At 39.1% G+C, this 13,307-nt stretch overlaps 1 protein-coding gene across 1 annotated transcript in view; it reads right to left on the reverse strand.

Moving 5' to 3' along the window:
- Positions 1-13,307, reverse strand: part of LOC126262931 (protein madd-4-like) — a 469,727-nt gene that overhangs the window by 95,996 nt on the left and 360,424 nt on the right. Inside the window, exons 14-16 of the mRNA XM_049959860.1 lie at positions 11,100-11,404; positions 5,279-5,406; positions 2,766-2,900 (exon numbers count right to left, since the gene is read on the reverse strand). Of these exons, the coding sequence (XP_049815817.1) occupies positions 2,766-2,900; positions 5,279-5,406; positions 11,100-11,404 (568 nt within the window). The remainder of the gene's footprint in view (positions 1-2,765; positions 2,901-5,278; positions 5,407-11,099; positions 11,405-13,307) is intronic.

Here is a 13,307-nt window from a genome sequence, read left to right on the forward strand (position 1 = left end):
CTATAAGGGACCAGGTCAGAAACAAGATGCACTGCACCTGCAATAGAGAATTCACATGCATTAAAATCATTCAAACCAAACAAATTGTTCGTGCCAGTTTCATCCACCCCAAAAAAAGTCAGAAACAAACTACCGATTTATGCACAGTGGGCGGTGCAATGTTTGCCAAAATTGGAATATGCTGCTTGTTGTAGCTCACCAGCCATCGAGTAGCAGGAGACAACACTGGGGATCCTAAGTCCACATACGTTTGTGAGTTCAGTTATGTCACAGCTGCACCAATATTTGCTCATAGCTGGAGCTGTTTGTCCATCACTCACACTTCAATAAATTGTTTGTTGATATGTATAAGTACTGGAGACATACAATTAACATCCACATCCTTATCTGCAGGAGAAGGCTGGGAATGACACACAGATGCTTCATGTCCTTTGTTTCTGTAGGTATTGAAGGTCACCCAGCACTTAGGGCATGTGGCCATGTCATGTTGCATAAAACAGTATGGACAAGTGGGAGCACCAAGTACTGCCATTGCTGTGGTTGTAGTTGTTGCTGTTTGGCATGTTGCTGTCTGCTGCAGCAGAGAGGCTGCATTTATACTACTGCCACATCCCTCTCCCCCAAGAACTAACTGACACCGGATCACCAGGAGCAGAAGCCACCCTGGCGACATCACAACAAGCCTCAATCTAGTCACCAGCAGTACAGGACACCTCAAAAGACTGGGCAATATTTAGAACTTCAGCCAAAGATGGATTTTTGCACTGCAGTGCCATTGACACACCTCCTTGTTGGAAGCCAACCAAGTGGACCATAGAATCAGCACAAGAATCATGGGGATTGATAACAAACTGATATTTTCAACTGATGTCATGGAGTTTGGCTGCCCAAGCCCAGTAGGGCTGGTGGGGCTGTTTATGACAATGATAAAGCCCTACATGTACTGCAATGACGTGTGTGCATTTATAGTGATAATTTGACAACAGCTTACACATTTTGTCATACAAAAGCAACACAGGTTCCTGGTGCAGGGCTAACTGGCACAACAACTGGCAGATCTGAGGAGAAATCCAAGAAAGGAACAAAGCCTTACACGTGTTAGCATCAGTGACACCAAAAGGGAGGAAGTGTTGCTAAAGATGCTTCCCATAAGCATTCCAGTCTTCGGCTGCACTGTCATATTGGGGAAATGGCACTGAGTATGCTGACAGCATGGGAGCTTGCAAAGTCAGTGTGGTTGAGAAGTTTGTGATAGTAACAATAAGAGCCTATTGCTGCTTGAGGAGAGATTTGAGCACTGCCTCCATGGCCAGACAAACTGAAGGAACAACCAATAGAATGAGCACACAGGTTGAATACCACAATCATCTCCAATTGTGTCATAATTTAAGACAGTGTGGCCACCAAAGACAAGAGCTTATTAATCCACATTCAGTATAGGAACAAAACAAAGCAGCAGAACACATATGAAGATGAACACCTGGTGTGCTGTCCTTAGATAGGAAACATCTCTGGCAGACGGCAGAGCGAGTGCCGTGTTGTGTGCACAAGTGACAGGTGACCTCTGGTTGTCAGCCTGTGCACATGTTGATGGCAGACTGCTTGAATGTAGTGCATCAGCAGCCACACTTGCACTGGGTATCCAAGTATGATGTACAGAGATACAGCAAAAAGTAATATTGAGGCAGACTATTTATACACAGAAGAGATGTTGGCTGATCTGTTAAACAAGCCCTTGAACAAGCACAAATTTCAGAAGATACTGAAGCAATATGGTTTGACTTGTGAAAGCAATGTCTGAAATCTATGTTCAAATGGGGGAGTTGGGGACATTTGAACAAGATTATGTAAGTATGTGTCAGCAGCAAAGTCTACTGCAGAGAATGTAATAGATCTCTCTGACAGTGCTGTGTTGTTTTGTTAACACAGTCTTATGAACAAGTTCTGAGTTTTTGAACATTAAAACATAGTTTTCCTTTTTTCTGTAAGTTAAAATTCAGAGTTACTTATTTCATTTTGCTAGTTCTAACTATAATGGTCTCTAACAGACAATTCTGCTCCAGATACCAGTGTGATGAAATTAACTCTGGAGTGCACATTTAGAAACATTTTGGAAAATACAGGAGGACAAGTGTTGACATCCTGCAGCACGTCCTTCCTTGTAGAGGAGTTTTCTCCAGATCCATTATGAAGGTCTTCCAACATGTCATTGCTAGTAAGCATACATGCAGCATGTGGCAATATACCCTTGAATTCTGTGCTATAAATCCACCATTATACCACCTCTCCAATACTGTGACTTTGCTTGCAGAAAGAAATTAGTCCTGTTAAAATTGAAGACATAGAGCTTCAGCCAGGGAAGTGTGGAACAATGACTGGAAATGTGGAACGAAGAACAGCAGAAGTCTTCCAAAAATAGGGGAAGAACTTTCTGAGTTTTCATTTGTAGAGTAGATCATTGACATTAAATGGTAGTTGAAATTTCCACAACACAAGGTATTGAGGGAATAAATTGCAATATGGAGAAAGAAATCAATATCTAACAAACTAAAAATGCAGCAGAAGCAATGGGGCATATGGTACATTAGTTTACACAGTCAAGTTAAGAGATGGAAAAAAGTTGAGAAAGAGTTGTCTTTTGGAGAACCTTGTTTACATACCATCAATGATAGTGATAACTACAAAATTCAAGTAATGCACAATAAGGCGCAGCACATCTTCTAAGAAAACCTATTTATAGTTAAGACTTTCAGACTGACATATACCTCCAGCCTTGAGTCTTCTGTCTTCTGAGCGTGATCTTCCAGGCAATACTTTGTTGGCATTCTCAACTTCTTCAGAACTTGTTCTTGTCAAAGGAAGCTTCACTGAAAGGTATAGATCAGCTTTTGACTGACCAGCTGCAACATGAACATTGAACATGGTCATTTATACTTTCTTTATAACAGACATGCTTGCATAAAAATTTAGAAAAATTGTGCCTCTGTTATTTGTCAAGAATGTAATACTTCTAAAAAGTTCCTTATTATTTAAAATTATTAATCACAATTCATTTCATTTCTTTTCTTCTTTCACATAATTATGATCTGAACAAAAGCAGCAATACACACAATTCATTTTCTTGGGATTTTTGGAAATGATTTGACAAGTTGCAAAATAGTATGTCAACAGCCACATTATCTAATATTCTACCAGAAATCAAATAAATGTTCTGCTAGTTACAAAACTCAAGAGTACACTTAGTCCTTTCAATTAATCTTTAGTAAACTCTTTCAAATTTTGTGCATTAACAGGTGTTTAAAGTCAGGTTTCATGGAACATGAACTGTAGACCCACAAAGTAGTAGTGTAGCTCATTTAATTATTTAATGGCAATGCAAATATCCTAAGACTAGAGATGTTATATTACTTCATATGTATTTTCATGGTTCATAGTAACAACATTTTTCAGCAGAGAACAGAGTAGTCCTTTCCTATGTGCCTGTAATAAGAAATAGATTCATTATGTTAGTGCATATGTGTAATGCCCGCGTTCCTTCTGAAGACCAAATTCTAATACCTTCTCAAACTATCACCTCTATTTTTCAGTGGTTGCATAGTAACCTCATTTAAGTTCACATACAGTCAATTAGCACTTTCATCCACAAATAAACTAGTATCCTATAATTTAGCATAATTCAGAAATGATAAATTTGCACCAAGATCCCCTCAAAAACTGGATGGGCTATCTGTGTTATTAAGGAGAATTGTCTGCTCAGTAGCACATTAAAATATAATGAAAAGCAATGCATTAGACCCACAATTTATTGCCAGTGCTTGCACATTTGTTGTGAACAGAGCATAATTTCATGGTGAAGTTTACAAAGTAATGTCGCAAATGTCTTGTTTGGCATCTCTTTTATAGGGTATAATTTTCAGATGCAATGAAATAGATCACACAGAGGTTGCAATAATGTTGTGTATGCCACATCATCACCAAAAGTAACCACATTAGAACAGCATCAACCTTCAGCCTTAATAACATGATGAAATCTAATAACAGCTACAGAGCAATTGTTGCATAGCTTATAGCTTCCTCAGGAGTTGTACTTTCACAATACATTGTGTAAGAGATACTTGGAGTTGAGTTATGTTTCTTCATTTCAAGCCTTTGGCAACATCACATACTTGACTTTAGCTACACAGCTCAAATGCAGAATATGATGCACAATTTTTGACTAAAATGCAGAATATGATTCACAATTTTTGACTAAAACGCAGAATATGATACATAATTTTCCATTAGAGTATCACCTTTCTTTGGTTTACAGTTTTTACTGTATTGTATTCTTTGCCTTATTTACATACCTATATATAAAGAATGTGACGCAGCAACCTGTTTTTCATGTGCTTTCTGTTCATAATGATTGAGAAGAGCAATTACTGTATGCCTGTGAGTGAGCAAGGTGACCCAGTGAAAAAGGAAGGAAAATGTATTCCGGAGGACAGCAATTCAAATCCCTGTCCAGTCTATCACATTTAGGTTTTCCATTATACCATAAGTCAAATATTGAATGGTTTCTTTGAAAAAGGTATCACCAATGTCCTTTCCAAATATGGGCAAGTGCTCCATATCTAATGACCTTGTCATCAATGAGCTGTTTAACCTTCCTTCCTTCCCTCATATATAGATGTGCACTCACATGTTGCTAAATATGCACAAAATTAGATGTCATAGTCTTTTGTAGTGCCTATCATTATTCCATCTTGGTTTTTCCATTCTTTGATTTTGCAGATTTCATCGTTACTATCATGATTACAACATTAGTTAAGCAGTCAAGTTGTTTTCTTGACACACTTCTTGTTTGTATGTTATTTCATGCTGAGTGTTGCTGCACAAACACACCTAAATTAAGCAACAAGTCCTGATATCAACTAAGTCTTTCACATATTGATTTTAATTGTAGCTGATGATGCTCAGGGAGAGTCCATATGCAAAATATACAATCAGAGGTGATTTGAAAGGGAAAACACCCGTCATATTTTGACTGTTGTATAAAAAATTTTGAATTGTTCCAACCTGTACTTTGATTTGTATAAAGTATTTCTGTTACTAGCAATTTTATTTTTAATGCCCTGATATGTTAATGAACTTTCTACATACATCCTGAAAAAAAGTTATTAACATATCAACTTTTTTAGAAGCACCATATAAAAAGGAAACATTATGCTGTTTGATTTCTATTTCTGCAGAATAGACTTATCAAATAACTTCATTTATAAAATGATAAAGTACTCACCAATACAGGTGTACTTTCCACTGTCAGTGAACATTATGTCATGTATTTTCAGTGCTCCTTGTTTAGTAACCTTATATTTCCTAGAGGTTGTTATCTGTGTGCTGTTCTTTTCCCACTGTATTTTAGTCCTGGAAATAATGAGTATTTGGTCAATGAAATGCTTTAGAGAGTTTGAGAGCTGCAACATAAGTAAACAAATAGTAAAGGACTCTGATCACGAACTGCTTTACGTTTGCTGTTCATACTCGTTCCAGTTCATGTCACTTTGCAACATTTTTAAAATTTTATTTTATTTTTGTTTATTTAGTCATTTAGACAACATCCATACATTTTAAAATGTATGGATGTTGTCTGTTTGTGTACATTCATATATTTATACAGTTACACCTATGTATTTACTTGACGTGACTGTATCAGGCAGCACATCACTAATACTGAATTATTTTATCCATTTTGGGTGGAGAACACAGAAGCTGTTTTCGTAAATTACACTGTAGGAAATGTGGCTACCATCCAGAAATTTTCTTGAAAGTATTTTGTTATACAGTCACACACCTGAAACTAGTAATGGTATAATAAAATCATTTCAAAAAACTTGTGGCTGGTTGTAGTACTTCCTACAGCGTAATGTACTAATACCGTAGTCGAACATTATTGGATTGTTTTTCAAACTCATCTGCATTAACTTGCATTTTTTAAATTTACAGCAAGCTGCCATTCATCACACCAAACAGAAGTTCTAAATCATTGTATAGCCTCCTATAGTCACTTAACAACAACAGTTTCCCATACTCTACAGTGACATCAGCAAACAGTTGCAGAGTGCTGCTCACTGTATCCATCAGATCGCTTATCTATTTAGAGAGCAAGAGCAGTTCTACCACACTTCCCTCGGACACTTCTGATGAACACTCGTCATCCAAGACAATGTACTGGATCCTATTACTTAAGCTATCTGCATATCAACTGGCAATCATTCATCATGTGCACTCCAGAAGTACCCTGCTACCCAAGTATCTGCATCCTCTTTGTAGTGCACCCCTGACCTATCGAGGGAATCCTACAATTATCCACCTCATAATGAAGCTCCAGAAATCTTCAGCCAAGACCATCAAAGAATCAACAGAACCTCTGATTGACACCTTGCACTCACCTCAAAACCAAAAGACACCAATCACGTCTGGGTACAACATTGCTAACTGGTTTCTCCCACTGCATGCCACAAGCAAGGCCAGCAGTCTTCATCACTTCTGCCAGCTGCCCTTAGGAACCAAGGATTGTCTCCAAACTAGAAAGAGTGGCTGACAGGAGTCACAACTTGCAGGTGACTGTGTCCTGCACTCGCAATAGCCACATGCAGAGCCTCCACCACATATCTACTGAGACCTCTTGGCAGACAAGCTAAGTGTGCGTTGGACTTATTTCCAGCCCTGGACACTATTTCCCTAAGGAGCTCCATAACACATGTAACACTAGAGCTCCCAATAATTAGCAAACCCCAACTCATGCACTTTCTCAGACCCCGTTTGGAGAAACAGTCACATGTCCCCTTTTAGGGTGGATGCGTGAAGCCACATGATCAGTCCTCCCTTTGACACGCTGCCTCAAGCGATGTGCACTTGTAACTACTTGTCACGCACCATGTCATGACTGTGGCCCCTGCATCCAGTGCACTGGAAGGTACCCCACCAGCAGAGAAAATAGACAAACAAGTGACACTTGAGGAGCCTCACATGATGCACCCATATCCACATCACTGCTACATCCCAAGGCAACAGCCTGTAGATGGTTGACTATTGTCGACAATGTTTTCAGTACAGTATGCACACTCCATTTCTCCAGCCTACTACTAAATTTGATTGAAAACAATGGGTAAAAAATAAATAACAGCCAAAACACTTGTCTTTTAAACAAGGTTTTGCATTACCAAACTTTATTAAAAACATAAATGCAAGCTACTAAAAGACACTGACCCTGTCACTGACATTAGTTCATTGCATGCTGGTTGACAAGCACTCCTCTGAAAATTGGTAACCTCTTCTAGTTGATGTTTAAGGATATTCAACAGCAGCTAGCACATGAAGAACACAAACTGGGCAAATATCCTCTCATTTGGGCAAATGTAATGGTGGCAAAGATCCTAAAGGATGCATAAATTGTACTGCAACATCATGTTCTGTTGTATTTAATTTAATGATTATCTCAAGGTACCTCAGACTGAAATATTTACAAGCTACATATATTGGTGCTATCAAATTTTCTGCTCTCACAAAGGATTCCTTATCTTAGCCCCATATTTAACATGGGCTCCACATCACTACTGATACACCATGCTTCCACATTACCTATGCAGTTTAATGGCTTATAGTTATGGAAACTTCTGTGACTGATTATCAGGCATCATATTTGTAGCATATGGATGTGTATTCACAGGCTGAAATGAGCCCTCTAAAGGGCATAACTTAGAGGAGGTATAAGATCATAATAATATAATAGAAATTATTGTTGTGAATATAATAGAAAGAAATATTCCACATGGGAAAAATATATATAAAAAAAGATGCAGTGACTTACCATATGAGAAAGCGCTGGTAGATAGACACAATAAAAACCACACAAACACACACACAAATTTCAAGCTTTCGCAACACACAGTTGCTTCATCAGGAAAGAGGGAAGGAGAGGGAAAGACGAAAGGATGTGGGTTTTAAGGGAGAGGGTAAAGAGTCACTCCAATCCCGGGAGCGGAAAGACTTACCTTAGGGGGAAAAAGCGACAGGTATACACTCGCACTCACACACATATCCATCCACACATATAAAGACACAAGCAGACATATCTTTTTCCCCCTAAGGTAAGCCTTTCCGCTCCTGGAATTGGAATGACTCCTTACCCTCTCCCTTAAAACCCACATCCTTTTGTCTTTCCCTCTCCTTCCCTCTTTCCTGATGAAGCAACCGTGGGTTGCAAAAGCTTGAAATTTGTGTGTGTGTTTTTTATTGTGTCTATCTACCAGCACTTTCTCGTTTGGTAAGTCACAGCATCTTTTTTTAAGAAATTATTGTTGAATACAATTAAAGACTAAAAGGTGTAATCTGTTTCTCAAAGTGATGGGGGGCATTATTAGAAGCTAAGGAGTGTACCAATAGACTAACGTGAGTTGGCACTACATTATAACTTCAACACAGACTGATAGTAGGTGGTGAAGCCTGCACAAACCAGAACAGTTTTATAAATAGATTTGTACAAACACAATAGCAGTGGGTGGTGGAAGTGTGTGAAGAACTGTAAGCATATTGTGAACACAATCCAATGGCACAGCATGGAACACTATAGTACTAAGCACAGTAAACTAAAATATTCAATCAGGAGGACTGAAAACAGTTTAACAGCTTTGTTTAAACTGGTTTAAGGGCCTTAAAACAAGAAGGGTGTTTGGAAACTGACAATGTGTTATGGCAGTGTAGTAACAGATGGACAAAGCTGTGATATCAGACTGTGTGTAGACAGTGAGAATGAATGAACTATCAAGCAATTGAGAACAATGACCTAGAGTTGTAGTTATTAGTGGTTGGTTTTGGGGAAGGAGACCAGACAGCGTGGTCATCGGTCTCATCGGATTACGGAAGGATGGGGAAGGAAGTCGGCCGTGACCTTGCAGAGGAACCATCCCGGCATTTGCCTGGAGTGATTTAGGGAAATCACAGTTATTAGTGGTCTGTGTGATGTAAGCCAATGCATGTATACATGTAAGGGTAGCTAATGGCAGTGGAAGGGCCCATCCAACACCCTTGCAGACACACTGCATTGCAAATTAAACCCTTAATAGATGCAGGAATGATTCATAATTGTTTTCTTTTGAGTAATGTATTTCTCTCCTAAAGACTGCATTTGATAAATGTGTCACATTTATGTTTGTGTGAAATGTCACTAGATGTGTATTTATACCAGTTCCAGAAAATGATTTGTTTGTATACTATTTGGATGTGGTATAAAGGGGCACAGAGTTATCACATTGTTCTCTCAGCTGTTGTCAACTTTGCAGATTTCAGAGCCCCTACTTCGCATTCAAGTAGCTCCTCGTTTGACCTCACGAGGGTAAGTGCTCTCTGTTCCAGTCCTCCCACCAAGGAACATCACTGGTAATACTGAGAACTGAACCCAAGTCTTCTGCAGTACTGGTGAAATACTTATCAATGAACTATGGAGGCAGACACTCAAAGTAACAGTTATACTTGCACTGACCTTCATTAAAGTATAAGTGAAACAGCAGTTTCTTAATTTTTGACATGCACTACCATGTATGTATTCAATTTTCTGTCCTTTACAACCTTGGAATGGAAGGGAGCTGGAGATGCTCTGATGCTTATTTTCTATATGAATATACTAGCAAATTTCTAATGTTTTTTTGTATTTGGAACTTATTGTAGAGTTCTAAAACTACTTGATAAGTTTATGTGTCACTTGTTCTCTTGAGTAATCATGCCAAATGATGCTTTACTAAAAAAAAAAAAAGCACTAAAATTTTCAACTTATTACACAGCCTCCATCTTGTCAGCTTCAATTAATTAACAACAATTTTGTGGGCATGACTGTCTCAAACAAAACAATCTCCCATTCCTTATGAGCTTTTACCACTCACTGGTCCTCTGCAACCTACTTTTAAGGTCTCAAGCCTTACTTAACTATACTGCAATAAACCTTGGTTCCTACTCATCTGAGTAACCCCACCTTAAAATATTTCTAAGGCATACTCCAACCATCACAAACTTCAGATCTATCAACTATCTGTTTATATAATGCATAATAAATAGAAAGCCATAAGTGATATTAAACATGTGAGATATCAACTAGCAGTAAATTTTACCTATTATTTTGATAGTTGTACAACCACCACCAAGCCATATCTACAAATAATGCCCATACACACATTTGTCTTCACAAGCAACACACAACATCCTGAACAAAACAAGTTAAGAAAAATGAAAGCAAGAGATACTTCCAGAATGAGATTTTCACTCTGCAGCGGAGTGTGCGCTGATATGAAACTTCCTGGCAGATTAAAACTGTGTGCCCCACCGAGACTCGAACTCGGGACCTTTGCCTTTCGTGGGCAAGTGCTCTACCATCTGAGCTACCGAAGCACAACTCACGCTCGGCAGGAGAGCTTCTGTAAAGTTTGGAGGGTAGGAGACGAGATACTGGCAGAAGTAAAGCTGTGAGTACCGGGCATGAGTCGTGCTTCGGTAGCTCAGATGGTAGAGCACTTGCCCGCGAAAGGCAAAGGTCCCGATTTTGAGTCTCGGTCGGGCACACAGTTTTAATCTGCCAGGAAGTTTCAAGAGATACTTGCTTCACCACTCAAGTCATCTGTAACACCTCCCACTTTTCAAAACACTACAGTATTCCCAAGACACATTTACTGTCAACTTGATCTTAATAAGTTTTTCTATTCTTTTATTCTCCATTTCCTTTGAAGGCCCTCCTTTTTCCTCTTTATTACTTACAATCTTTATTATCTCTGTGACACCCTATTGGCATTTTTTGTTGTTTCAACTCTGAGCCATTGAAAAATATAAAAAAAATGAAACTGTTTTTCAAATTCTGAATCTTTCATTTTGATTTCTACTAGATAATATCTTTGGAATTCTCACATCCTTGCCACATTTGTTTCCAGCAGCTGATTCTTAACACTCTGAACTAATATTAATTCAATATCATACAGTATCTGACACTAGCAAACAAAGTAAACATTAATTTACTATAGGCTGGAGGTTGTCTGTAATTATATAATACTTCTAGGTGAACTTTATTATCTTACCTGTTAAACTTCCTCACAGGACATCTGATCTTCACCTGACTTCCTGCAAATACTATAGCTTGGCCACCAATTTTAAGATTCACTTTCTTTTCATTGGCATTTTCCTGGACATATGTCTTGTTTTCAAGGTGTATCTGTGGCTGAATACTCTCTACTGAACATGGTTTCTTATTACATGCCTTTTTCTCGGGCGGTTTGGGGCCCGTGCATTTTGTAGTATGCCGAGGTATGATATTATTTTGTGCCATTGTCTGCTTGCACTCAACGGATCTCGTCTTTGTCCCTCCTCCACATGTGGCTGAGCACTGGAATTGAGGAGACGAACTTGTTGAACAATTTTATAATGGCTTACTTTGCAGGAAATTAACTTAATAATAATTTACCAAATTAAAATAAAGTAGTGAGTTTTAGGAACCAATGAAATCAAGAATACTGCAACATTTAAGCGAGTTACATGAAACTTTGTGTGAGAAATGCAAAAACCAGTTGCAAATTTTGAGGAATTTAGCTACGTTTGTATCTATATATTGGTACTAAAACACAAAGAACTTATACAATGAACAAAAAGGATGCCTACCATCTTACAAAAGCTTTAAATACAGCTAATTCAAAAATAAATAATTCTTGGGTGTTTGTACTTTCATTTAGGGGCAGTTTGATAATTGTGCTTTGTGTAGTCTTAATGGATATGTACTGACATGAGCCTAGACAGTTGTGTTTGATGCTGTAAAATGGACCACTTATAGCAACTTGCTGACCCAGTGTTGCACCACAATGATCAATGGGCAATGACGACTGATTGCCAATCAGTGTCCAGATTATTACAATAACTGAGGTTACTCTGGTATGTGGCATATGTGAGTTTTGCAGCCAAAGAACCATAACAAACCCATTTTGGCATGAATAAATACTGGCCATCCGGCATGGCTGGGCATATGTTGAAGCAGTGAATCACTGAGTCATCTACAGTAATACTGTTGGCCTTAGCTGTGAGGTCACTGCCACTGCTGTAAATGTGACAGGCCCAACCGTCTATCAGCTTCCTGATGAGCTGAACATCACACTCAGGCCTTCCCAGCTACTGAGCTACGGGGGCACTTGCCAGTGCCCGTCACCACCAGTCAGCTGCCAGTCCAGGATTCCCTGGACATCTACACTTGTCATTTGCCACGGCCAGGTGTGGCTCAGTGTCTTGCACTCAGCAGACACAGACACAGACAGTGTCAACGTGCCATATCAGCCCTGACATTTCTCAGCAATTGCTAGAATCACTGACTATGCAAGATTGCGCCACATCTGGACCACATTAAGCACAGCGGGAGCTGGAGTTCTACGACAACAATTTGCTGCCAGGCTCCGTGGGTCAAAGCTTGCCTTCACTACTGTCTGATATGAACCTGACCTGTACTATGAACTAATGGGTGTAATAAAGGTATTATACAGCTTCTGAGTGGCTTCCAGTGCCTGGACCCACCATACTCCACCAGAACATACACACACCCTCTGCAAGCAGTGTCAGAAGTGGTAACGGAGACTACAATGGTAGCTTGACATTTTCAGCAGCAAAGGGCAACAAAAATAGAAGTATATGCATTCTATAACCATTTATTAAGCCCTTTTATCTGTTGTTCCTCTGTTTCTCCTGTTCCTACTGCCCTTTCTTTTCCATTATGTCAGGTATAGATGCAGTTGTGGTGCCTGGAAGTGGCCCAGGGGCTGAACCAATGAAACCAGTTGTGTGGACACAAGGTAACCTAGCATGTCATGAGGCCCAGTACACTGAATCGCACAATGTAGTATGCTGGATATGCTATCACAGAGAGCATTACAGTAGGCGATGTAGGTAGCATGTTTGGTTGAGATGTGAAAGGTACCAGGGAAATATAGACCAATGTAGAAAGTAGGCAACTGAAGGCTTAGTTGGTCAACACAATGTAGATAGTAAGCAACTGATGGCTTAGCTGGTGAATGCAGTGTTAATATGTGAATTATAAATTTAAAACTTCTCCAAATGCCTACACTAGAAGATATGTTGTTTGCCAATCACAGAGTACTTGAGCTGTGTGTGGAGCTTTTCTCTTCCTTCCTGTTGTTACACCACACTCCTCCTACTTATTCTATTTCCTAGTAAAGTAGTTCCAAACCATGGTACAGCACTGATGAAGTAAAAATAGATCAGTGTTACAGCAGTATCTTACAGTTTGGGGG

The sequence above is a fragment of the Schistocerca nitens genome, chromosome 6, assembly GCF_023898315.1.
Source record: "Schistocerca nitens isolate TAMUIC-IGC-003100 chromosome 6, iqSchNite1.1, whole genome shotgun sequence".
Lineage (NCBI taxonomy): Eukaryota > Metazoa > Arthropoda > Insecta > Orthoptera > Acrididae > Schistocerca > Schistocerca nitens.